Source organism: Solanum dulcamara, chromosome 11 (genome assembly GCF_947179165.1).
Source record: "Solanum dulcamara chromosome 11, daSolDulc1.2, whole genome shotgun sequence".
Lineage (NCBI taxonomy): Eukaryota > Viridiplantae > Streptophyta > Magnoliopsida > Solanales > Solanaceae > Solanum > Solanum dulcamara.
Genome location: NC_077247.1, coordinates 49,481,913 through 49,509,814, shown reverse-complemented (window position 1 = coordinate 49,509,814; position 27,902 = coordinate 49,481,913). Strand labels below are relative to the sequence as shown.

The window sequence follows — 27,902 nt, the reverse complement described above, 5'->3', positions numbered from 1 at the left end:
CCACCGATGGGTTTGGCCAAATATAAAATGTTCATAATTTGTAAAAATTATCAAAACTTTCTAACTTTTATAATACTGAGAAAAATCATAATTCATAAATAAGGTATCAGAATATCCTAGAGCATCATACTGAAAAATCATATATCTCCATTTTCATTTTATAAATAAATGATTGTAATTACATGTTATTACAAACTTTCATAAATACATAATTTTATAAAAATTTACTAGTCAACAATAGTAACTAGCCAAATGTTTTATCGATGCGTCAAGACTCCCCTTCACATATTGTGATACCTTCTTCTCCGCGTACTGCTCCACCAATTTCCTTACAAAATGAATGTCTTCTATAGTTGATCGTTCAGGCATTAATTTTAAAAATGAACACTAAAAACTTGGTAGTGGTCATTTGAAATTAAAACACTTGGTACATCTGAAACTCGCTATTTTAGGTGATGGGATGATTTCTTCTTTTTCTTTTTTTATAATCGTGATATTTAGACTAATTTATCCGCACCTTGATTAATTCTACCCAGGGGTGATCATTTGAAATTCTGGGTACACCAACAATCAAAATGTCTTTTCCCTTCTAAATGAGCTAAAACTACCTTGGGATATAACAACAAAATTCTTGCAACTTCTTCTCACATGCTTGGCATTCTCATGTGAGACTTTGTAGAATATGCAAAATTTTGTGCAAACATAAATAAACTCTAGATGCATGAATGCAAGGATTCCAACATCTAATTATACAAGTCCAGCACCATCATGCTTTAAAAATGTTTCTCTCCATGTTGGTAGTATGTTCCTTTGACAAATAGTAACCAAGAGAATCTTGACATCCAAGCTATTTATTACTATTTCAGAAGAATTATAGGAACCACAATTGATGTTTAGATCCTCCTATTTGATTGAACGTTAACAGTCAAAATGTAACATACTTAACCTAAATGCAACAAGCTAAATTTTGTATAGAGCATCCGAGCATACCTCAACCCTTTCATCACTTCAGCTCAAGGCAAGATCAAGCTTGTCAAGCTCGAGTAAATGATCAAATCAAAAGACTAAAACATAGCTGAAAGATCTAGTTATGCAAAGGCAAGGAAAGCTCGTACCGGAACCAATTATAAGACTCGGCCAACTTAACCAGCTTTCTCGCATTTTCAATCTTAGAATGCTCAACCAAACCATCGACAACCATCTGCATTGTTCTATTACAAATAGCTTTGCGTGACTTCATTGCTTTCTTGCACAAATGCAGAGAAAAATCATTTTTTTTGGCGCTACAAGAAAAAATAATAAGCATCGTAAAAGTTGAATTATCTGGAAGACATCCATTTTGCGTCATCTTCTCATACCACATGTTGACCTCCTCCAGATTCCCCTCAGTAATATACATTTTTATCACAGCACTGTAACTGAAGGTGTCCGGTTTGAAACCCTTGTTAACAATCTCATTGAAGAACTGAATCGCCTTTGAAACCTCGTTAGCTTTAACCAAACTAATTAATTTAATAATGTAACTGCAAAGATCAGGGATAATATTTCTCTTTTCCATCATAAGCCACAAACTTTCAGCTTCAGAAAACCTTTTACTTTCATGAAATGCGTTTAATAATGTGTTACAAGTGACAACATTCGGTTTAATCCCATGATTTTCAATCTCATCCTCAAATACACAGAAGAATCCAGCAAACCAGCCCTGCACAATGCCTTAATCCCAGTGTTATACGACACCAGATCAGGCTTAATTGACAATTTCGGGGGCAATTCGTGAAACAAGCTGTGAATTTTATCATATTTCTCTGACTTAAAATATGCTTCCAGAAGGGCATTGAAAAAGAAAGTGCGCGGACAATTTAGTTGAGGCATTTCGTCGAACAGCTTACGTGCATGATGATCCATTTTCGCTTGCCCATAGAGAGTAGTAAGACGGACAACAAAGCCTTCATTACGAATATCAGCATAGTTTTTTTTTTATGTTCGATGATATCTATAATGCCGGAGAAGTGTTTGCCTTCGGTAAGTTGGCGAATGGCATTTACATATTGGAAGCGTTTCTGTCGGAATTTGGGGCATTCCGATGATTTTTTGAAAGAGTCCACAATTGCTTGGGCTCGATCGGTGGGTCTTGAAGAAGTAATGGGATGATTTATTGCTCTGTCGTTCCCGGCGAAGATGCCTTTCAGACGGCAGACAGATGAACAAGTAGACATTTGATTGCTTATTTTGGCGCGTACACTTTGGAAATGAGAGAAATAGAGGAGTCCATATAACATACCCTATCTTATTTAAAATGGACAAGGGTTCAAATATACCCCAAATGCTTGTGATTTGCTTTATATATGGCCTTCATTAATCTATCGATAGATCATCCCATCTTCCACCTGAAGGGAAAACTTGGGTTGTGTATCTGTCTCAACCAGCTGTAATTGTGTGTTTTGGAAGATGAATAAAATTCTTTTGCTTGAAAAAACAACAACATATTTTTGCATAATTGCTAAAAAGGAAAAGGCTTGATTATTTCATTCAATAGGTTGCCACAAACAAGGAACCTGGTCCTTCACCTGTCATTTATCTATCGATTTAAATATGTCTCACGATCTTTTGCTATACGTGGTACCACCAATCAAAGGCACTACTAAGACAACTTGCAAACAATGGGGATATATTGAATATTTCCATTTAAAATTGAGGTGCAGTTGATTGGTTGGTGGTTGTATTCTTGTTTGGTTGGAAACAAGTTATCTTGGAATATCTTATCTCGAAATAAGTTATTTCACTATGTATATGAAAGAACTTATTACATTATTATGATATAAATAGTGGAATAAATAATCTAATGACTACTTAATACCTTCAATCAAACGCTGGATAAGATAATCCTGCATTTTATCCCGTGATTATTATAATTTATACCTCACATCACACAAGTTATAAGGGTTCAAAATTGATTAGACGAGTCAAAAATATAAGTTATGTTATGAAGGACTTATGTGATACTTCCTGAGAAGTAATAGGCTCCTATGGTCTTTTTCCATACCAGCAGTTATAAGTTGTTCCATCATACTTTTGCAATAGCGTTATGCTCTTGTATTTAATTTCGCTCTTTTAGACAAGACGGACAGTGTGCACTTACACATACGGCTATTTTGTGGAAAAAATATTTTTACAATTAAAATAACTTATCAATCTTATCTCCGGTTATTTATTTAGATAAGAGTCTGTACTCATCATTTTTCTTAGACCCCACTTCTAAGACTACATTAGGTATATTATTATTCTACATTTTTTTTATTTTTTGACTGGTTAAAGTATAAAACACATGCTTGGAATACCATAAACTCTTTCTATAATGCTCTACGAAATGAAGTTGTACTCAAAATGAAATTATTCCTGTCAGGTGTAAGAAAAAAGTGAAAGGAGAACAAAATTCCTGCTTAAAACAGCTCTAGTCACTCATTTGTACTTTCTAATGCCAGTAGTACTAGTAACAACCACAAAGTAGTCACAAACATAACTAACAAGAATATTACCCCACTTCTATTCTTCTTTGTTTTTCTTTTTTTTTTCCTGGTGGCTGTCACTCCTTAACCTTATTGCCTATTATGAGTCCTCATAACTGAGGAGGGTTGTAGTAAGTTGAGAACTAGGCGTAAGCAATCAAACTATGAGGGTATATAACCAATTCCAACTATTTGGGATTGAGGCATAGTTGGTTGACAATATATACATTACCTTTCCCATTCACTCATTGTTATGTTATATGCATACTAGTTAGACTGTCAACATAACAACTGCTACTTGCCTTAGTCTAAAAACAAGTTGAAGTCAGGGTATATGAATCTTCACTGACCATTATTCTCTTTTAAATTCATCTCTTTCTGCATAACAACATGAATAGTGAGAAGTGTAATTAGACCAAAACTGAAAAGGGCTTTAGTGCCTGAACCTATAAACTCTACACACACACTCTCTTTCTCATGCCAAAAATGAGTCCTTCCAAAACACCCCAAGTACATTGTGATCAATTAGGAAATGCCCAACAAACTGCAACAAGAAGATTCCCACCACCAAGAAATGTTTCTGTTGTGAGGAGCACCTATATAAACCTATCCCCTGCCTACAACAAAAACCAGTGCAGTACTGCCTCTTCTTTTAGCTGCACTCAACATATTAATCAATAGAACCTATACTCTCCCTCTTTAGATTTCTTTTCTAATTTAGGAATCCATTTTAACATACTATAAATATTCTCTTTTAAATGATAGTAATTAGGTGTGCTAAAATGGAATTCCCCAAAACCCCATTTGACAATTCACACCAATCTGAAGAAAGGGAAGTAAGAAGGAGAACAGATAAAAGGAAGCAAATTGATGGTGAAGTTAAAGAATACAAATCCAAGAACCTAAAGGCTGAGAGAAATAGGCGTCAAAAACTTAGTGAAAGGCTTCTTCAATTGCGCTCATTAGTCCCAAACATAACAAATGCAATGAATCAAAACCCTTCATTCTTTACATAATTTCCTAAAGAATGAATTTTTAACCATTTTTTATCTAAAAAAAACTTTAAATTCTTGTCTTATTTCAGATGACAAAAGAAACCATAATCACTGATGCCATCACCTACATTAGGGAGCTACAAATGAATGTGGACAACCTAAGTGAGCAGCTTCTTGAAATGGAGGCAACTAACGGGGAGGAATTGGAGACAAAAAATGAAGAGATTATCGATAATGCAGAGGAGATGGGAAAATGGGGCATAGAGGTAGGTAACTTTATGTATACAACCAAAGTTACAATCTTTGATATTCTTAAGTTAAAAGGTAATTTTCTAATATACAATCTGACAGTAAAACAACATTTTTTTTCCCTTCTAAAACAGCCTGAAGTTCAAGTGGCTCAGATTGGTCCAACTAAGCTTTGGATAAAAATAGTCTGCCAAAAGAAAAGAGGTGGATTTACTAAACTGATGGAGGCAATGAATGTTCTTGGATTTGATCTTAATGACACCAGTGCCACTGCCTCTAAAGGAGCTCTTCTTGTTACTTCATCTGTGGAGGTAGGAGAGACATATGTTAAAAAAGTAAGCTTTTTTATCAATATTTGTAATAGTACTAAAAGGAGATCTTGCTTAGCACCTTGTACTGTGTGTGCTGCAATATAAGAACATAGACAATTTGTTAAATCTTTCGATGTATTTCAGGTGGTTCGTGGTGGACTAACTGAAGCTAATCAAATCAGAGAGATCTTGCTGGAGATCATCCACGGAATCTACTAGCACCAGCATTGAGTCCCTAATTAGTCTAATAGCTTTAGTCTCATTGTAGTACTCTATTACCTACATTATATCCTAAGAGGAATTTAAAATTCTTGAAGAAATGCCAGAGTACCTCTAATTTTTAGTTATGGTGTCAAAAAGGATTCAATCATGTTTTCCAAATATTGTATCCAAATTGTCTGAAAAGAGCTTGTGTTAACTCTTGTTTTTTCTTTCAAATATTGATGAAGCAACATATCATATGTTGCTAATTACTTTTTCCTTATTCTTAATTCTATAGCACTTCATGCAGTCAAGTTTGACTTAATTCAACTGAGGCAAACTTTGAAATAGAATATGATTTTTAACTTGAATCTTTCATGGTGGGATCCAGATTCCAAACTTTTTGGCTTCTCTATAGGAGCATTGAACAAGTACTCCACATTTTTGGTCACTTCCAGCTCATGAAGAAACAGTTAAATAATAAAGCCAGCACATTGAGTGTCCTTTCTGTTTGAATAAGATATTGAACAAACACCAATATTAGACGTGTGAAGAGTGAAATTTATGGCAAACGTCCTACCTATAATACAGCAAGACATTTGTTTTACTGTCTTTCTTGTTTTTTTCTCTGTTCTTTGACCATTGTCGTCCTCAAAGAACTACCTTAAATAAACCTGCCTCAAGCATCGCCCGCCCTTGTTAAAACTTTTTTCCAACAGGTCCAAGAATCCAAAAAAAAAAAAAAAAGACTACTTGAAAAAACAAATCAGACGTCAAATCTTCAAAATTAAAACCATGGAAAGTGTACCTACACTTCTTATAGTATTAACACGAAAAAGACTCTCTCAAGTCTATATTAATAGGACTAAACGCGTGCACAATTGGAGCAATATTCATATTTTTCTATGGCTAGGCTTAGGTTTCTCCTCATTTGCCTAGCTTTAGCTCAGGTAAACTTGCTTATGCAAAATGCTAGCGCGCTTAGAAAATTAGACACTTTGACATTAGTCCCAAGTCCAGCGCCGTCTGAAAAAGGAATGGACAGAGGAAGGGGTGATCAAGCTCCAGCAGTTACACATATAAGGACTCATCACTCTTTCAACAAGTCAATGGCTGGTGGAGACTTGATCCTTGGCGGCTTTGCTACTGCTCTTATTGCTTCCATTTTTTGTTACATTCGAGTCACACGAAGAAGAAACCAACATAGTCAGGGCTGAGGAACAGCATTTTAAATTTTGTAATCCTTTTGGTTTCCATTTCAAATATATGCACACACAGGGTTCAAATCTGAAAGATGCATGCATCTACTCACATATATAACAAGATTTTGCTCATTATATGGCTGAATAATGAAATTATATGCATTAGCTAGCTAGTAGCATTTAAATCACATTCGAAATTCTCTCATGTCCACTCTGATTTACTGAGTTCGAAATCTATTATTTTGTACTTATTTAATGATTTTTTCGTAACATATATACAAGTTTAAGTCAAAATAATTGAATTCAGATGAACACGTAGGACCTTCATTAGATCCGCCCCTACTAAGGCCAAGGGACAAAAGAGTACTTAACCACCAGCAAAGGATCCAAAACTTGAATAATGGAAATTGTGTATTTGTAGATAGAGGACAAAAAATAGGAAGCTGAAAAGAGAGTGCAGAACAAACTTGATACCATTCTAACCACCTACATTATTATGAATCAATAGCATATATATAAACCCGATTTAAGGGAGGATCTTTTGTCTTTTTTCTTCAAGAAGCTTAATAATAATCCATTATGATAATTACTTATCAGTACAATCTTCCATAACAAATTTCATATTCAATCAAAATTAATTATCTGACCAAACTTGTGGACCCCAAATCAAGTTGCTGGAAAGTCTCAAATTGATATTAACACATGGATCTACAGACCCACCCTGGTCTTTTCAAGCTTAAAGATCACAAATCTTTGTGTCCCACATAATAATAATAATAATAATTGATATAATAAGGTCATGCAATTACAGCAACGCAAAAAAAAAAAACCTCTTCATGCACATTGCTGCAGAAATGGATAAAATTAAACTGATGGTACAGATTTTAATTAATTTCTCTTTTCCTGTGTACAAAACATTAGCGTGACCCTACCCCCAGTTACAAGTAATATTATGTCTAACGTACGGGTAATTCACATCTCTCTAGCAACGCACAATAACCATGAGTTAGAGTTACCACGTAATTAACATGTAATTTTATCTTTGACCATACCTTGCTTGGACCATGAATCAATTTAGTTTGACCATCCTACTCCAATTCCTGACATATAAATTGGAAGTTGGAATATATTGTTGACATGATTAAAGATGGATTCAAGATTTTAAATTAGTGTATTGAATATACTATTACCAATACTTTTTGGTGTCAACCACAAGAATATAATAATTATGCCTCATTCTCAAATAGATAGTCTCTCGATTTTAAGTGTGAATTTAATATATATTCTTTTGAATTTTCTATCATATCTCTATTTAATTCCACTATAATGCAATGGGTGGCAGAGCAACAACTAAGGAAGAGGATTCCATTGAATCTCTTTCATTGATTTTTTATATATATAAAATTATTCAATTTTTTTGATTCCACGACTAATTATAATTATAGTATCCTATCTGGCTGCCGAAAGCTACATCCGCCTAGGTTCACATGGCACGTTATGCTATTTTCTTAGCTATATATGACCAAATTAATTTGAGTATGGCGATTCATGTCATTGTTTGATTATTCTTGTTATAGTATGTGTTATTTTTGAGTCCAGGATTTAATAAAGTTTATGGCAGACAGAGCAGGTAATGATTTGACTAGGAAGTATAATTTAATTTAGGAGTGGGCGGAAAAACTGAAATATGCTCACACGATATTTCTCTGCTTTTGGCAATTCATAACTCATGTAGTAGTATCAATTTTCAAGAGGCAAAAATTATTATAAAAGAAGAATCCAAAATTTTGCTCAGTTTCTCTTTCCAAAACTTTATACTGTTAGTTTCCACTTTATACAACCCTACAAGCACCTAATTGAGAATCTCATTGCAAATCTCTTTTGTTGAAGCTTCAAGCCTTCATCAACCAAAGCCAAAATCAAAGAACACAGCCAGCAAAACAGAAAGGCTTTTTTATATCTGAAATCCAGACTCCTTCCTTCCTTTCTTCAACATTAACTCACCTGCATTTCCTACATATTATGAAATTTAAGCTTTATAAATTCATCTTCTGTTAGTTGCACAATTTCAGATCCAATACAATTAGTAATACTCCCTCTATCCTAATTTATGGGACGGTGCTTGTCTAGTCATCGAATTTAAAAAATAAAGAGCATAAATAAGGTCAAAGTATTTTGTTGAAAATCCTGACTCTGTCGTCATTGCTTGTGGCCTCAAAATTATGTGGTTTAATATACGTAAATATAGAAAAGTGAAATTCTTGGGAAAAACTAGGATTAAAAGGGGAAAGTGAAAAATAGGTTCTTGAAAAACAGAGAAATTGAGATGACAAATTAATCAAGAATGATTTTTTTTAAGAGAACAAGAAAATAAATGAAAGAGGGTACCTTGAGGATTACAAATAGGTGGGTCTTCAAATAGAGAAAGGGACATTTGTTTATGAGCAAGACCAATGTCAAACAAGATGAGACCAGAAGAAGGATCATAAACTATGATGTCTTTCACTGGTAACCAAAGAAAAAGCTCTTCTTGAGAAAGACCCTCAACTCCAATTAACCCACCATAGCTAAGATTAGCTCTTACAACACTATCAAAAAACACCCTTGTCTCAAATTTTGCAACACATGGACTATCCAAGTAGACTTGTAGGTGGCCATTTTCATCAAGATCGTATGATTTTACAGCATTTTTTGGGAATAGACCAGCTGGGAGTCCCCTGCTTCTGAGAAGGTCATGGATTGAAGTTGAAGAAATGGTGAAAGAGAAGAGGAAGATAAATACGAAAAGTGTGTATATCCTCAGGAGGATGCCAAGGTTGGCCATGGATATTTTGTGAAAATTGGTTCAAAGAGAGCATGAAAAAAGGGACGATTTTAACGAGGTTTATGGTGTGAGAAGGTGGGCCATAAACTCAATTATGTGTCATTAATTCCCCATATTGTCCCGGATTTAACACTAAAATCATTTACCAAAATATCTTCTTGGTCACAATGCTTTGGTCATTCATTAGTTCCATCACTATTGAAACAAAGGTTTTTCTAGTAAAAAAAGTTATGTTATAGAATATTATTTTTTCATTCATTTTTCATCGAATTAGTTCATTAAAAAAATATATGGTGAAAAATAAATTTTTATTAAAATATTTCTTAATTTTTTCGTATAAAAATATTAATATTTTTTCTTTTCTCACTGATTCAATAAACATATTAATGAAAATAGCCATTAAACATTTTTCAGCGGGAAAATAATAGTGCATGCACTTCAAATCAAGTATACATTGAATTTTATGGTGTTTAGTGAATTAAGCATCCTCCAGTTCAATGGATTGCATTCTATTTTAAATGCATTGCTAAATTGAAAGTTTAGATTCATTATAGATGTCATTTTTACAAGGTGATGTATTGATAAATAGATAATTGAAGTTATTTTTATATTGCAATAGTGGAATACAAAAAAGGAATTCCGATCCTCGCTCATTGGAGTAAGCATGTTAGAATTCCAATACAACAAGTTCTCTATTATCCAAAAAGAAAAATAAAGTTCGACAAATATATTGAGTTTGTGTTTAACCATTTCAAATTGGTATCTGTATGTTCTTCCAAAAGAGTCATGTATTTGAGGGGGGAAAATACAAATATGAAGTATTATATCATAATCTTCTGATGGTCATTTTGGTGAGTAATAATGCATTTTGTGAAAAGGGAAAATGAAAGTGAGATGGGGCCAACCAGTACAAAAGGGGGAAGGGAAGAATAGGCAACATGTATTATTATTATTTATTATAAGAAGACAGAAGTATAGGAGACACCAGAGAGACAGACAATTGGCTTAAGGTTAAAGGTTGGTAATGTAATATCTAATCATGGCAGAAAGAGAAGCAGCCACAAGTAGTAAGTTAGAAACTGCTATATGTTCTTTTCATACAAAATCTCTTTTGACGGAACCTACGAGGTTTCACCTACTTTGAATCTCTCTCTTTTATTCTTATTCTCTCTAAACTTTCATTTCATATTTTCTATAAAATAAAATAAACTACTACATATCCTTGTTCACGTCAATCCTCAATGTAAGTGAAATTACAATGCGTATAGAAATAATAAAAGAAAAGCAGCGGTTCATTCATTTCATTAGTAAAAAAGTTGGATCAAACACATTATTTCTGTATAACAAGTCAATAGTTAAAAATATTTTTAAAGTGTCAATTTTTTCTTTACCACCCGATGCACTATTTATTTTGGAATTAGACTGATTTAAATTCGTGTAAGAAGTATAACCTCGATGGATAAAACGCTCTCTATCAGAACTAGCTAAGATGAAGTGTACTTACTAATAAGGTGATCTGTCTGGACACTTTGTCTTATTTCTAATAATTCGAGGTCTAGTATTATTGGATCAAATATAGTACTATATTTTAAATTGTATTTTCAGTAGTTAAGGAGTAGATTTAACTTCTTCTTTTTTTTTGTAGTTATATAGATAAGGTAAATTCATAAAAATAGTCAAGATAGTAACAGCGATTTATAACGTTTTTATCCTTCTTTTGGTGGGAAGAGTGAGAATTTTAGGCAGAAAGTAGCCTAAATCGCGGGGCATTAAGACAAAGCATGGGACAGAGAAGAAATACCATGGGCATAAAAAATATCTTTTTAAGTGGGTTAATAATCTTAATTAACAAAAAAGATAGAGTATGATTTGTAATGATATTCTAGGCAACCACTTTATGACTTTTTATGCCTCGCCGAATTATTTTTCGTGCATGTAGTGATTGGAATGTCTTTGGGCTTGTCTTAAACCTCACTTTGCTTTCCACTCTATTCCATCATTTATTAATTACAAAATAGTTACTTATTCTTAAAATGTGTATATCTAGTTATTTGAAAAGGAGTTTTCGCTCAGAATTTTTTGAGAAGTTGTTTTCGATTAATTCTCGACAATTCTCCTTTTTTGTGTCTGAATTTAAATTGACATGTAAGCGAGTTTACCTAGGTGGAGTTATTCAAATAATATTGAATCATGAAAAATATGCCCTTCTTTATTTGATCCTTGAATTTGAATGTGTTAAGAAAATTAAACTTGGTGAATTTTAAATTATTGTTCTTGTTTTTCAAAAATAACCATTGTTTCATATATTAGAATATTTGTTATTCCATGTTTTTCCGAAAATATTTTTCCTATGAACTTTAAGTGGTAGTCTAATTGGCAGGTCAGCAAGCCTTGCACTGCAATTATCAAAGGAAGACAAAGAGATTATGTCAAAGAAAGTACAACATGAACTTGTCAAATAAAATAAAGTTTAACAGCTCCTGAGTTTGAAAGAAACGAATTTAAGGTTTGCATTTTCAGGTAAAATCAAATGGCCCTGTTTTGGGCATAATAAAATATCAATATTGTTATGGAATTCGATATTTAAAATGTTGATTTTTTGTCATTACAATATTTTACAAATATTGAACGTCGGTGCTTAAAAATACCGGTGAAGGATTGAAAATTTTGTTTGAAAAGTATTTCCACTGAAATAATTGTTTTTTCTCCCATTTTTAACTTTATAAAGTGAAATTTATGTTAGCTTCAAATACTTTTTTAGGTCATTAGCATTGCTAGCCCTTCAAATATCAGTAAATTTTGATTTGGTCCTTGTGACTTTTTTTAAACACATTTAATCATCAATTAGTTAATATGTGCATTTTTTATATCTCTAATTCAAAATCTTTACAAATTTAACGAATGATTAAGTGCAAAAGTACTGTTCAATATCAATATGTTATGTTAAAGTTGTACGGTTATTATAATCTAAAAATACATATTTTCTATATAAAGGAACAAACTCACACATTACAGTTAATTGAAGGTTAATGCAGTGATTCAAATATTATATGGATTAAAATTAGAATTTATTAATAATTGAGAGATGAAGAATGCAAGTATCCCTTCAATTTTTCTTTCTTCTATTTCAACTACATATTATCCAAACCCGTACTACATTTTCTTTAGTATATATTGTTGACAGTCAGAACCAGAACTCTATATCTACATCTATGGATTTTCCGATTCCGATGGCAGCATCGATTAAATCAAGAAAGAAAGAAGAGTCAAGAAAGAGAAGAGTTATTTTTTCAGACAACACAAAGTGATATTGATCTTTCCAAAGCTGAACTAAAGTTGTCTCTTTACCCTTTCTAGAAGGGGACACGTGTAGTGCATATCCACCCTCCAATTATTATTTGATGGATTGAATTTAGAACGTTGGATCATTATTGAATAGCTGTGCAAAATGGAAATATCTAGAACAAGGTCACGTGATTTGCAGATAAAGAAATGAGTAGTCAGTTATAAATTTGTTATGTACTATCCAATAGATTTAGGACATGTGTACAAGGACCAATATAAATTTCATTTACTATTTTTTTTTATTTTCATTCACATGGTTTGTATATATACATCAAAGGTACATGAATAAAATATAGAAAAATTATCTCATCATCTTCACCAAATTATATCATGGTATCAGAGCAGTGAAAGCTCGATCCATTTTCTACAAACATATTTCTGTGTCATTTAACCTAAATCAAACATGCCAGAGGAAAATTCTTCTTCAGGCATCACGGATGATAATAATAATGTGATCAACCAGAATCACCCATACCACCTTCATCCTTTGTGATCATTCGATATCCTTTTCCTTCTGTGGTCGAAGATTGAAGATGATTTCCGACAAGCGCACATTCATAGGCTGTTAGCCCTTGAATGTCTCTTGTCAACACTGTATTTGATGACAAAGGATCTTCAGGATGGAGGAAATCAGTGTTGATAGCCCTTTCTGCAAAAAGAAAATTGAATTTTATTAATGGTACATGCAAGGAACCAGATCTTGCCTCAAATGATTATCCACAGTGGTATTGTTGCAATGACATGGTCACTGCTTGGCTCCTTAACTCATTATCTAAGGAAATCAAAGACAGTGTAATCTACTCTAAAACTGCAAAGGAATTATGGGACTGTTTAGAAAGCAGATTTGGAAAATCAAATGGAGCAAAACTATATCATCTTCAGAAAGAACTGAGTTCCTTGGTACAAGAAAACTCAGATATATCAGGTTATTTTACAAATTTAAAAAGATTATGGGATAAAATAAATTCCTTAAATTGTGATGTAGTTTGCACCTGTGTGTACATGTGAAGGAAAAAGAAAAATCACTAAATCTATACAAGATCAAAGACTGATCCAGTTCTTAATGGGTTTGAATGATGTTTATACATATGCTAGGGGTAATATTTTGATGATAAACCCTTTGCCTAGTATGAATCATGCTTATTCATTGTTGTTGCAAGATGAGAATCAAAGAAAAATCTATGTGAATAGTCATATATTTTCAGAATCTTCCTCTTTTATGGTCAGTAACCAAGGAAAAAATAACTATAAAGGGGTGGTTTTCAGTTTTCAAAGGTGAAAATAATTTTCAGAAAAATCAGGGATACCAAGAACAAAAATTGGCAAATCCTTATCCTCAAACACAACATCAAGATTACGGACAGATGCAGATTCAAAGGCCTGTTGGTTTTCTTCCTCAACCATACCAACAGAAATTCAGAAATAACCAGTTTAAGAAAAAGGAAAAGAGAGCAAAATTCAATCATAATGTGAGCTGCACACACTGCTACAGGATTGGACATGTCATATATGATTGTTTTAGATTACATAATTTCCCAGAGGATTTTGAATTTAACAAAGGAAAGAACTCTCAAAACTCAATCAGAGAAAATGCAGCACTGGTATATGAGGAGATACATGATCAGAGGGAGGCACCACAATATCAGAATTCTACCAGCAATTTGCAACATCTAAGTAGAGAACAAAAGGCAGAAGTTGCACAGATGTAAATCGAACAAATGGGATAAAACAGTGTCTCCACAACACCAAATACAAATGCAATAGCTGGTACTATTCTTAAATACACAAGGGTTTATTTGTCAGATTTTAACTCTAGCACCTGGATCATAGATTCAGGTGCATTTGAGCATATGTGTTTTGACTCTACCTGGTTTACTTCCTTAACAACCCATCTTGTTCTTCTAAGTGTGAGTTTGTCAAATTCATATAAGTTAATTGTTACTCATACAGGGACTGTTTCTATCTCCTCTGATCTGACTCTAAAGAATGTTCTTCATGTGCCATCTTTCAAATATAATCTACTCTCAGTTAATAGATTGCATTTTCAGTTTCAATGCAATCTTTTATTCACTTCTACTGCATGCATTTTGCATGACCTTTTACTGAGAAAGATAGAAGCTTTGGTGATGTCAAAGAAGGATTGTACTTATTACAGCCTTCAGTTTCTAAGTTTAGTTTTTCTCCTAAGAAAGATGAAATTCCTGTATCACAAAGGAATGATTCTCATTTTGTTTCAAGTTCAGTTTCTAATCCTATTTTTATCAATGCTATTCATATTCCAGATGTAAGTCTTTGGCACATTAGGCTGGGACACCTACCCAGATCAGCAATCAAACATTTTAATTTTATAAATTCAACATCTCTTTCTGATTTTGTGTGTGATATTTGTCCTAAAGCTAGGCAAACTAGATCATCTTTTTCTATCAGTACAATCAAGACAAAAAAATTTTTTGATCTTATTTATATTGATACCTGGGGACCATATAGACAGTGCACTTATAATGGATATAAGTATTTTCTTACCATAGTTGATGATTTTAGTAGAGGAACTTGGACATTTTTACTTAGCACTAAGTGTAATGCTTTTCCAATCTTAAAATGTTTTCTTGCCATGGTGGAAAGACAATTCAACAGAAAAGTAAAGTGTATCAGGTCTGATAATGCTTTGGAGTTAGGATCAGGGTCACAAGAAGCATCTTACTTAGCTGAACTAGGTATATTGCATCAGAGAAGCTGTGTTGCCACTCCACAACAAAATGGGGTTGTAGAGAGAAAACACAAACATCTTTTGAAAATAGCCAAGGGTCTTTTTTTTCAATCTAAAGTTCCTATGTCTTATTGGGGAGAGTGTGTTTTGACCGCAACACATCTCATTAACATGCTGCCATCTAGTGTTTTGAAAGGAAAAACACCTCATGAAATACTTTTTCACAAAAAGCCATGTTACCAATCCCTAAGAAGTTTTGGTTGTTTATGTCACTCTTCTACTTTGTATCAAGGCAGAGAAAAATTTGATCCTGGAGCTGTAGAGTGTGTGTTTCTGGGTTATCCACAAAAGCAAAAGGATTACAAGCTTTTGAATTTACAAAGTAAGAAAGGTTTTGTCTCTCGGAATATGCATTTTCATGAAAACATATTTTCTTTTGCCTCAAATCGGCCTACACCAACACATCATTTTCCTACTGACCAGTCCTCACATCATCTACCAGAATCATTTTCTTTTTCACACTCTGATGAACAAGCAAGTGACCCTAATCCCTCTACAACAAATGATTCATCCAGTGAATCCCCTTCAGGTAGCATCAAACATTTCCGATGAGATCCATGGAGCAATTCTTAGATAGCAAGCACTAGCTCCCGGTGCGACTTCATAAAATTGGAGCAGTTGATTTTTTTTATTTCATTTTTTTGTTTTGGACTCTAATACACCCGAGAACATTTCTTCTTCTACCATCAACCCTCCTCTACCTAGAAGATCTGAACGGAACAGTTATAGACCATCCTATTTAGATGATTTCATTACTACTAATGTTTTATTCACTGATCTCACTCAATTTTATTTTGCCACACCACCTAGTCTGCCCAAGCACACTTCCACCCTTCTTGCAATTTCTAAAGAACCCACATCACATTATCCATCTGAATATGTTACCTATTTAGAAGCTCTATCACATCCTGGATAGAAGGAGGCTATGAATATAGAAATTGAGGCACTTAAATTAAACAATAAATAGGATGTAGTTGAACTACCTTTGGGAAAGAAGGCTCTCCCTTGTAAATGGGTATACAAGGTCAAACAGAACTTAGATGGGTCCATTGAAAGGCTCAAAGCTAGATTGGTGGTCAGGGGGGACATACAAAGACAAGGGATAGATTATAATAAATTTTTTTCCCCTGTCGTGAAGATGACTACCATCAGATGTTTGTTGGCAGTAGCTATTAAGAAAAATTGATCAGTTTCTCAATTGGACGTCAACAATTCTTTTCTACATGATAATCTAGAGGAAGAAGTTTTTATGAAGTTTCCGCCTGGGGTTACACCACGTACTCCTAACCATGTTTGTCTTCTCAAAAGATCTTTGTATGGGTTAAAGCAAGCGTCACGACAATGGTATGCTCGGCTTGCTAGAGCATTAAACTACAAAGGATATTCAGCATCTCAAAATGATTATTCTTTATTTTTTAAGAAAAATGGTGATCTCATCTCAATTTTAGCAGTCTATGTTAATGAATTCCTTATTACATGAAGTGATGAACAGGAAATTGCTCATATCACAAATTTTCTTCACTCAGAATTCAGAATCAAAAATCTTGGTGACATTCATTATTTTCTAGGAATTAGAGATTATCAGTGACACGCGTGATTTTATTATCAGCCAAAAAAAATTTACCATGAAATTGTTACACGAGTTTGATTGCAGCCATCTTCCTAGTATGTCTTTCCCACTTGATCCTACAATCAAATTAAGAGACCAAGCTGATTCAGTAATGACGAATTCTACTATTTTTAGGCATTTAGTGGGTAAGTTAAACTACCTCACTCATACGCGATCGGATTTGGCTTTTGCAGTTTTGAAGCTCAGCCAGGTCATGCAAAGGACATCCCTTTCTCACTTTTTTGTTGCAGTCAGAGTACTCCGTTATCTTCAGCTCGACCCTAGACAAGGAATTCTTTTGTCTGCTCATCCTTCTTTTTCTCTCCTTGCATTTTGTGATGCCGATTGGGCATCTTGTTCGGACTCACGCCAATCAGTGAGTGGTTTTTATATCACACTCGAAGGCTCACCTATTTCTTGGAAATTCAAGAAACAAGCTTCCATCTCACTTTCTTCGGCGGAGGCCGAGTATCGATCCATGCGCAAGTCATCGCCGAGCTCACATGGCTTATTCGCCTTTTTGCCGATTTCTCTATTTCTCCATCGCTGCCAGTGCCGATCTATTTAGACAGCCAAGCTGCGATTCACATCGCACGAAATCCCGTCTTCCACGAGAGAACCAAACATGTAGAGCTTGACTGCCATTTTGTTCGTCAGCAGTACCTATCTAGCATGATTTCTTTGCTTTTCGTTCCATCGGAGAAACAGATCGCCGATCTGTTCACCAAGCCTTTAAACGGAGCTTCTCATCAGAATATAATGCGCAAGTTCAGGGTTTTATCTCTCCCCTCCAACTTGAGGGGGGATGTTGACAACCAGAATCAGAACTCTACATCTACATCTATGGATTTTTCGATTCCAATGGCAGCATCAATTAAATCGAGAAAGAAAGAAGAGTCAAGAAAGAGAAGAGTTATTTTTTCAGACAACACAAAGTGATGTTGGTCTTTTCAAAGCTGAACTAAAGTTGTCTTTTTACCCTTTCTAGAATAGAAAGGGACACGTGTAGTGCATATCCACCCTCCAATTATTATTTGATGGATTGAATTTAGAACGTTGGATCATTATTGAATAGCTGTGCAAAATAAAAATATCTAGAACAAGGTCACGTGATTTGCAGATAAAGAAATGAGTAGCCAGTTAGAAATTTGTTATATACTATCCAATAGATTTAGGACACGTGTACAAGGGCCCATATAAATTTCACTTACTATTTTTTTTTTCATTCACATGGTTTGTATATATACATCAAAGGTACATGAATAAAATATAGAAAAATTATCTCATCATCTTCACCAAATTATATCATATATATATATATATATATATATTTATATATATAGTAGGACAATGAATTAAGATTTCTTTTCTAAGTCACCTTTATTTGATTAGAGTTTAAAAATTGCTAACTACACGTAGCTCCACGAAAGTTGAATTATGTAAAGATGTGAGCTTATGAGCTCCAGCTCTCAGACCACTACATAAAGATTAATCGAATATTTTATGATTCCTTGTCCTTTCCTGCGTGAACACGAAATATTTTATGTTTAGAATTTTCTGTCTTTTTTTTTATCCTATTAACGTTTCATATTAGTTATTCTCATGTCTGGTCATAGATTTTCTTAAAGGATCTTTCCTTTTAATTAAGAGTTTAACGTATCTTGATAAATAAAATGAAGGAAGATTTGCGCTCTTAGTGCCTCTAATATCAACACAATTAAATTTTGATTCTTGTGATTCTGATTAAGCACGTTTAACTTTAAATTTGAAATGAGCACTTATAATCTTCCTATTTGTGAATCTTCTCAAACTTAATAATTTATTGATTGTTAATTCATTTAATTAACCATTTAATATGTTAAACTTGTATTGTTACTTCATGTTTTGAGGATAACATTCAAAAAATAATCTAAATATAACATATAAAAGGGAATTAAGGGGCCAAAAACACACAAAATAATACTAATAATTAAAGGTTAATGCAGTTTAGCCAGTATTAAAATTGCAAGTTACTAATAATTGAGGGATCAAAAGAGTAATTACACAGCGAAATAAAAAAACATTGGCAATAATGATAATGACCAAAAAAGAAAAAAAAAAAAGGGGGGGGGGGGGGGGAGGGTGAAGCTGCACAGCCTAACTATAACAAGATACTTAGATACATACATGAAAGTATTTTAAAAATCATCTTATTATTTGAAGTGTAAGGTATTTCTTTACCAATCCTTCATAAAATTAAGGCTTTTGCTGATAGTAATAACTTTGATTGCTACAAACAGAATCCCAATCTCTTCCATCACCACCATATCCATAGGGATTCCCAAAAAGATAATCTGCAGCACATTTCCATTGTTCATTAATGCTGCTGCTATCTTCAGCAACATTTACATAATTACAATTTCTTCTTCTCTGGTTTTCCTTAGCTATGCAGGGCCAGTAACCAAATAAGCTCTCACACAAATCCATACATTCCAAACCTGAACCATATGGAATTTGTTGCAATTGTCTCCCACAATCATATCCATATTCCCCTATACTCCCATTTCCAACTACAAAATCTTGATCTTGTTGAAGGGGTTCTACTGGTTTTTCAAGAATGGGTTTTTCCCCTGTTTTTCCATTACCAACTACAAAATCTTGATCTTGTTGAGGAGGTTCTATTGGTTTTTCAAGAATGGCTTTTTCTTTCACACCAGATAAAGATTTTTGCTCATCTTTAACACCCATGTCTTTGTTTTGATCCTGGGGTTTTTCTAGCTGATTGGTGTGGCTTACATAGGGCGAATGATTTGATCCATAGTCAAAACCATCTAAGGGAAGTCCATTAGACTCAGGAATCGAACGAGGATAACATATTTCATTTGAGGGAAGAAGGGGTTTGCCATAGGTTTGAGCCATGTCAAAGCCACCATCATAAGGGGTTGGATCATATTCATCAAACTGAGTGTCATCCTGTTCTTTTGTATAACAAGAAATTATGGTTCTTGTCTCCAATGAATTAGGACCATTTTCATATTGGATAAGTTTTGACTCAACAGAATTGTGTACAGAGTAACTTAATTCTGGATGTATTTGAGTAGTATAGTAGTAATTATAATTAGTACTTTGCCCATAGGAAGAATATGATATTGGAAAAGCATCATAATCATAAGACACACTGAAATTAGGAGTCCAATGGTACTCACCAGCATCATCATTGTAGCCATAGAAAGCCATCTATTGTACCTTCAAATTCTGAGAACAACTATATGTGAAATTCTCTGAAAACTCTAAATAGTTTTATCCACATGAATATGGTGACAAATTCAGGTATATGCTAAATGGATACTGATATAGAAGAAAAGAACATGGTAGTGTACAGTGGTTGGTTTGGGTGATACTTTTATAGTGGAAGCAAATAAGAAGATAGAAAGGAAAAGTGTGTGATTGTTGTGCACTTAGTCTACGAACAAAGACAAACATGTCAAATTCACATGATTAATGAAATTGATGGATCACCTCACCTTGCTGGAGAGAGATGGAAATGCTACTGGCCGAGTGAAGTAATATTTTTTTTTGGTTTTCCACCCGATGTCCGGAGTCCCGACTAAATTCGAATTGTGCACTGCAGGGCCTATTCAGGGGTGACACTCCTAACAAGATTTTTTTCATACCCAAGGCTCGAACCCGAAATATCTAATTAAGAAAGAAACAGTATCACCACTACACCACAACTCATGTTGGTAGAGTGAAAGTAATATTTAGTGCCACGTTGTGTTGCACCGATTTTTTTACGGGTACGTATTGAATGTCTGTATGTGTAGGCAAGTAGCTAATACGTGTCTATCAATTGTTGTTGCTACCTACTACTTTTACGAGTATTTTGAGGGATCTTTGTACAGAATAACAACTACTTTATCACTCCGGACAGAAATACAAAGTATTGATCACGTAACATATAGATAGCTGCCAAATTAGAATTTTCACCACCGGGGGATTCAAAATTGAAAGTAAACATGGAAAAGCTAAATGAATTTAAATGAAAAATATCTAGATTTCCCTGCTGTGGAAGCGTGGTGGAGTGGGGACCCTCGTGAAAAGATATTTTGAAGAAAATTTTCGAAGTATCAACACTTGAGTCGCACATGTTGAATATGAGTACTTCAAGACAAACCTTCCCAAGACTTTGATCCAATGGTAAGAACGCATGATGTATTGGTTAAACGCACTTTACGGGTTTGAATCTCGTCACATACAAAAGCCTTGCGTACTATATTAGTTGAGAAGGATAGTGGGATGGGCACACAATCAACTGAATTTCAACGTGAATCACCATTTCAAGCTGTACGGTAGAGGTTTTATTACCATCTGAATCACAGATAGGGCTGTTCACAGTTTTGGTTAAAACCAAAACCAAACCGAAAATTTAATCAAACCGAATAAAAAAACCGACATTCAGTTTGGTTTGGTTTGGTTTGGTTTTAAATTTGAATAACCGATAATATTTGGTTTGGTTATGGTTATAGAAAAAAATAACCGAATAAATAACCGAACCAAACCGATAATTATATACTTAAAATTTATAATTATTTATATGTATAATATTAGTTTTTCATAAATAATTAAAGATATTTTATACGTTTTAATTATTAATTTAATATTAATATACTTATTTTTGAGGCCCAACAATCCAAACCCAACTCTCAAGCCCAATTATAAATTTTAATAAACACTAAGTCCAAATCCAACAATCCAAGCCCATTAGCCCAACTCTCAAGCCCAATTTTAAATCCTAAATTCTAAATCCTAAATTTCTAATAAGCACTAAGCACTTGAGCAGCAGGCAGCAACATAAAGTAAAAGTTAAAACTTTAAAATCCTAGTATCTGTTTTCCTTTTACATTTTTGTTCCTCTCACGTTGGTTTCTCACAAAGTCACAGACTCACAGTCATAGACTGACAGTGAAGGCTCAAGAGCAACCACAACTCCTCAACCCCAAGTATAAGATTGTCAAATTTTGAGAAGGTTTGTAAGGAGTTTTTCAAATTTTAAATTGATTTTAAGTTGTTTTCTTTTTTTTTCCCGAATGTTTAAGTTGTTTCATTTTCTGTTTTGAACCTCTGTGGGTCGTGAGGAAAAAAGAGCTTCATATGAATTTGAAGAATGTAGAGAGAGAATATTTGAATTATCTCGGCTAGTCATAAACCGAATAACCGAATCAAACCGAACCAAACCGACAATAACCAAACCCGTGGTTATTATTTTACTTGGTTTGGTTATGGTTTTAGACATTTAATAACCGATTAAATTGGTTTGGTTATGATTTTAATCAATAACCGACCCAAACCGAACCATGAACACCCCTAATCACAGGCAAGCTCCAGGTTCAGAGCTCACCTAGCTAAATACCAATCAACAGGAATGCATTTAGAAGTAGCCAACATACAAGAAATTCAAAAGGGGTATTCAGGAGAGGTTAAAATTAAATAGGTCAATCAAATTATTAATGTTGGAAGCAACAGAAGAAGACAATATCACAACTTCCTATACAACATATATTTTAAATCACTTATTGGAGATCAAGGCACATATCGTTCAATTACAGGAATTGTACCATTAGTCAGTTAACCATCCAATTTGCAGTGTGCAGTATAAAAGATGGAACTTCATACAGTGGCCTTGTCGGCCTACCTTGGTGGGAAGAGTACTCTGTGTTATGGCGTTTAGCATATTTAACTTGCATTGACAGCAAAAGAACACAAAGCTAGTCGACTCAAAGGAACAACATTATGCTGCTCCTTTTGTCATTCCTGTGAGACATTGTGCAGTTTACTAGCAGGTGATAATGCAAATAACCATAATTTCTTAGGTTTCAACTGCATTTCCTCCCATTTAAGCTTCTTCATTCAGCATTTACATTAAATGAATATTACTTTTAACTTTAAGAAGTAAATATCCTTCCAAGAAGGTGCAGCTTTCTATCATTCTGCATCATCTGATTTGTAGGCATAGCAAGCGTCAAGATATATGAACCAGAAGAAACGCATAATTAGTCATCACCTACATATTCAAGCTTTGAACATAGAATAACCTGGTCTTGATCAAAATTACATACTGACACAGCTTTCTTTCTCGTTCTCAATAATGCAACCAGGAAGCTAGTCTAGAGGAAAGATAAAATAATAAGTGCAGTCCACCAAACTCCTAGACCAGCAGTGTATTTTCATCTAACCTTTAAGCACCAGCATATCTTTGTTAAATTGCCCACCAATATGAGACTATGAATGATATATTGGCATTTCCAAATGGGAATTCGACTCTAAGATCAGATAAAATCCTGCAAAAAAGATAGAAGATTAGCAACAGAATGAGCTTATTAGGCTCAACTAAATAAACAGTGAAATACGGGAATGGTTTATCTACAGAATAAATTTCAAAACATTCAGCCGCATGAGAAGTGATTAAGGTTGACTGTATGCCAACCACAGCAAATGGGATAAAACTGTGAATTCTCTGTTTCTTTAATGAATGTCGAGAAAAAGACTAAGGCACTTACAAAATGGACCGTTGAAGTTTTAGGAGGAAGACTCGGGAGCTGCTGCTTGTCTTGTTCGTTCAGGCGGAGGACCATCTCTTCTTCTTACATATGCTTTACTCTTGCTTCTTGTTCTGTTAGACTGCTTGGGTTGGTAAGTAGGATACTGACAAGGAATTATCTCTCCATTGATGTACTTATCTCCTGAAAGAAGAAACCACATAGAGGTTATCTTGCTGTAGAATCATAAGTGAAATTGAGCTCAAAGGAAGAAACTTCTTAAGAAACTTCACCTCCATAGTCCTTGTTCTTCACATCTATATAAGAATCAGGAAGGACCCACAGAACTCCAGGTAGACCTACAAAATGAATATCCAAATAGCAAAATGAACGAGTCATTGCCAGAACACTGAAAGACCAGCATCTCATATGTTGAAATAAGAAAAGCTTGAACTCACCCTTAAATTTCTCTGATGTTTCTTCAGATACAGTGCACTGAAATCCAGTGTAAGTGGTAGTACTAAAGGCATACATGTTCTTCTTTGCCTCTTCCATACTAATAAAAAAATTGATTAGTAAGCCAAAACAAAAGAACTCTGCTGCTCAATAAGAAAACAATCTATTGTGCTTGACTAAAATAGTTACAAATCCCTACCAATTTTATCAGTAACTACTTTGTCAATATCAACAACTCTGCCACCCTCTTAATCAATGGTACTTTTACAGGAGTAACCGAAACTTGTGTATACCTAGTAAACTGGATTTACTAATTAGCACAAGATTAATATTATGCCTCATGAAAAAAAAATAAAAAAATGAAGCTTCAAGTGCTTGGGATGGACTATCCTTTTCTTTTTTTTATGACCGTGGTGTCCGGCCAGCTTTTGCGCACCTCGACTAATTTCACGGGATACCTGCCACCACCCAGCAGCAGCTTGTACCAGGTAACTCTATCCATCAAGACTAGGACAGATGGTAAGAATCACCTAGTGTTATTTTTGTCCCTGCTGAATTTTGAACTTAAGACCTCAGGCTCTCAACCACTTAATTGACCACTAGACCACATCCTTAGGTGCTAGGGATGAACTATCTTTGAAGTCCATAATTTGGAAATCTATACCTAAAGATATCATCTTTGTTCATAGGGGTGGAGCTAGTAAGTGCCCAGGGTTCATCAGAACCCCCATTGTTTATACATGGTTACAATTATTTTATGTATATATATATTAAATGTTGAATCACCTTTGTGTGTGTATTCTTCATATTTAATGAAAATACTACTCTGCCACTGTTTGTTCACAGTTTACAAGTAATAATTCTGTAACTAAAATCACCACCAAGGACACAACTTGGAATACTGTCACCAAGGAAAATTATCAGACATATTCAGAATCATATATCTTCAGTAACTAATTGCCAAGCTAAAAACTTCCACTGCAATACTCCAATAACTCATGCGAGTATTCAACAAATTTAACCAAACAGTCATTAACCCATCAAATTATTCAACCCCAAAATTAAAGCCCATGAAAACAAGAGATAACAATATATTACAAAACTAACCTGCCAAGAACGGTGGCAAGAGTGTCAAGATAGGTATCAATCATTTGTTCTCGAGTAGGAGCAGGGTCTTTGGGGAACTCCATGACAATAAGCCAGTGGTTATAATCACATCCAGGCAACATAATAGTTTCCCTTTCGTCACTGTTACTGCTCCTCTTAGAAGAGTATTCCCCATCAGAAATGGCTCTTACAACTGGGAATCTTGAACTTTTTGCGGGTGGAATTGAAGAAAGAGAGGTGGTGAAAAAAGGGTAGGAAAGAGAGAGAAGAAAAGTTGGGGTTTTAGGGAGGTTTTGGAATTGAGAGTTAGGGTTTAAGGTTTTGGAAAGAGATGGAAGATTGAGAGCTGCCATGGCGCACTGTAAGAGGGGAAAATGAAGCGATAAGGGGATTTGGCTTGGATTTTCTTATTACATTAGAATCCCTCTTTGCTCTTTAGAAATATCTTTTCACTGGAGGCCCTTATATTTTTTCATTGTTTACTTTCTTCGTCTGTTTTTTTATTTGAAAATATCTTTATTCTGAATCGAACTTAAAAACAGATTAAGATATCACAAAATGAATATAATCATTTTTTTGTTAAGTTATTTTTTTCTCTCTGATTGGAAAAAAAGCTATTAAGCAAGCAAAATGAATGAAAGGAAGAACTTGGAGTACACAAGAAGGTAAAAGGCACTTTGTTGGAGACTTGGAGTACAATACATTGCTAAAAGTTCATATTTATAGTTTCATTGATCAACAATGAATATTTCTTCCAAAATCTAGTGTCAAGGAGGAAGGAAGGAAGATTTTCTCTGCAACCGGAGGCTCGAACCTGAAATCGAGATTTTTTTCATATTCAAAACTTAAACTTGAGATCTCTAATTAACAGTAAAATAGTTTTACCAGTACACCACAACTTATGTTGGTGGAAAAATTCTGCTAGATCACTCATGTTGGATTTGTATATGCACAACTTTTAGGGATAATACACAAATACTCTCCTCAACTATAACTGAAATAGTTATGACACGTCCCATTATCCTTCTGAATTATTTTAAAGTATAATAAACACACCATTCGATGCTGAGGTGGCACAGAGAGTATGTTCACTCTCTTGGAGGCATGTGAGAGACGAAAAATAAGTATTAAAATTTGATTAATTTGGACACATGTCCATTTTCAATTGGGCATTTTTATTATTAATTAATACACATAAATAGTTAACTTTAAAACTTAAGTTGATATCTTTTTAATTAATTTTTTTTCTTTTCGTTATAAAATGGAGATCAATTTTATCATTTTAAGAAATATAAATATTTTTTTCACAACATACTTAAATTGCCGGTGATCTTTTTCAGATATTTCATCAATTTGTATAATATCAGAAGAATTTTTTTTTCTTTTTATTTTTTACTCAAACACTTAACATGAAATTCGCCAAAAAATTTTACATATTAGAGATTTAGTTTAGGCAATATATGGTGATCACAATTTAAATTAAATTTCTTTTTTAAAAAAATATTAATTTTTAATTATGCTCCCATTCATCAATTATCTATGTCATAACTCAACCTACCCCCGCCACCACCCTTAGCCCTACCCTCATCCAAGCCCTTACCCCTCCCCCTTCTATTCTTCATTGATATAGCACCCCCACCCCCACCTCCAACCCACTCCAGTTTTGGTTCGATTCTCCAATATAGTCCCCGCCTCCTCTCTTTTTTTTCCACTTCAATTGGTCAGTTAATTCATCTTGCCCAAATAATTTTTGAATGAGAACAATTGTGTTTCATAACCCAAATTCGATCAACAAAATGACCCCAATGTTCAATTTTTCTCAAATTGGAATTTTAATTTTGGGGTAACTTCTTCGATAGAGATTTTAGATCAAGTTTTACGAGATTTATTTTTTACTTTTTTTGTTATGTCACAAACTCTAGTTGGATACAAGAGATCCAACATTTTAAATTCAAATTGAATAGCTTGAGTTTTTTTATCATTGGAGTGATATTTTGTGGTAGATTTGAAGGTAGGTAATAAAATATATGATTTAGTTGGTGGTGAAGGAATGAATTTGGAGGTGGGTTACAATTTTCATGGTGGTTGCTATAAGTTTTAATGGTGGAAATAGTGGATTTAGTGGTTATGGTGAGTGTAGTGATAGTAATGAAGGAGGAGGATTTAAATGACATGGATTTTATTTTTTTTAGATCTGACGATTTAGTGATGTGGCGCTAACGCAAGGATGATGTGGAGACGAGTGTAAAGCACCTCCCTTCACGTGAGTGATTATATAGGTTTTAGTGTGTGTTTATTACACTTTAAAATAATTTAGGAGGGATAATAAGATCAATGTATAATTAAAATGTGTCTTAGCGATTTTAATTATAATTGAGAGGGTACTTTTGTATTATCCCAAACTTTTAAAAAAAGAGAACAAAAATTAAGCACAAGTCCTTAAAAGGTACACCTAGTGAAATTTTAGGGAGAAAATTTCTGACTAATAAGTTCCATCAGCAGCCCAACTTTTTGGCCTACTAAGCTTTGGACGTTCTCCGTTGGGTTTCAAAAATAGGGCCTCCTAGAATATTCACTTTAGGCCCACTACTTGACATCACATATAGCCCAATAAAACTTGCAAATCTGGCCAAGTTTTATTCACATTTGGCTTTTATGCAACTACAAACTCATTTGCATTACTTCATTAATAGAATAAACACAGACAATTAAAAATGAAAAGAAAGAATTTAAGATGGTAAGAAAGATGGAAACATTTTATTAATAGTTTTTATTTTTTCTATCTTTCTATATCATTTCATAGTATTCATTTGAT

The 27,902-nt window shown here is 33.9% G+C and overlaps 4 protein-coding genes and 1 long non-coding RNA gene across 7 annotated transcripts; 1 reads left to right on the top strand and 4 right to left on the bottom strand.

Moving 5' to 3' along the window:
- Positions 1–127: 127 nt before the first annotated feature.
- Positions 128–2,629, bottom strand: LOC129873518 (uncharacterized). Its single transcript, XR_008762728.1, has 2 exons — positions 991–2,629; positions 128–328 (listed from the first exon to the last, which is right to left on the bottom strand). It is a non-coding gene; the product is annotated as an uncharacterized LOC129873518 (long non-coding RNA).
- A 1,522-nt stretch (positions 2,630–4,151) lies between these two features.
- On the top strand, positions 4,152–5,540 carry LOC129874422 (transcription factor DYT1-like). Of its 2 annotated transcripts, none has more exons than XM_055949713.1 (4): positions 4,152–4,489; positions 4,591–4,767; positions 4,885–5,061; positions 5,206–5,540. In XM_055949713.1, exons 1-4 carry the CDS (start codon positions 4,265–4,267, stop codon positions 5,278–5,280), a joined length of 654 nt encoding a protein of 217 aa, XP_055805688.1. In that variant the 5' UTR covers positions 4,152–4,264; the 3' UTR covers positions 5,281–5,540. The 2 variants fall into 2 exon arrangements, with proteins under 2 accessions (XP_055805688.1, XP_055805687.1); XM_055949712.1 differs by having other exon boundaries at positions 4,885–5,085.
- A 2,662-nt stretch (positions 5,541–8,202) lies between these two features.
- Positions 8,203–9,372, bottom strand: LOC129873582 (uncharacterized). Of its 2 annotated transcripts, none has more exons than XM_055948703.1 (2): positions 8,853–9,372; positions 8,203–8,468 (listed from the first exon to the last, which is right to left on the bottom strand). In XM_055948703.1, the coding sequence occupies exons 1-2, from the start codon at positions 9,286–9,288 to the stop codon at positions 8,419–8,421; spliced, it is 486 nt and encodes a 161-aa protein (XP_055804678.1). In that variant the 5' UTR covers positions 9,289–9,372; the 3' UTR covers positions 8,203–8,418. The 2 variants fall into 2 exon arrangements, with proteins under 2 accessions (XP_055804678.1, XP_055804677.1); XM_055948702.1 differs by having other exon boundaries at positions 8,203–8,477; positions 8,853–9,370.
- Positions 9,373–19,005: 9,633 nt separating this feature from the next.
- On the bottom strand, positions 19,006–20,512 carry LOC129873164 (uncharacterized). The gene has a single exon (XM_055948198.1). It carries the CDS (start codon positions 20,223–20,225, stop codon positions 19,245–19,247), a length of 981 nt encoding a protein of 326 aa, XP_055804173.1. The 5' UTR covers positions 20,226–20,512; the 3' UTR covers positions 19,006–19,244.
- Positions 20,513–23,029: 2,517 nt separating this feature from the next.
- On the bottom strand, positions 23,030–25,532 carry LOC129874267 (DAG protein, chloroplastic). Its single transcript, XM_055949529.1, has 5 exons — positions 25,088–25,532; positions 23,983–24,080; positions 23,818–23,883; positions 23,546–23,728; positions 23,030–23,326 (listed from the first exon to the last, which is right to left on the bottom strand). Exons 1-4 carry the CDS (start codon positions 25,438–25,440, stop codon positions 23,565–23,567), a joined length of 681 nt encoding a protein of 226 aa, XP_055805504.1. The 5' UTR covers positions 25,441–25,532; the 3' UTR covers positions 23,030–23,326; positions 23,546–23,564.
- Between the last annotated feature and the right edge of the window lie 2,370 nt (positions 25,533–27,902).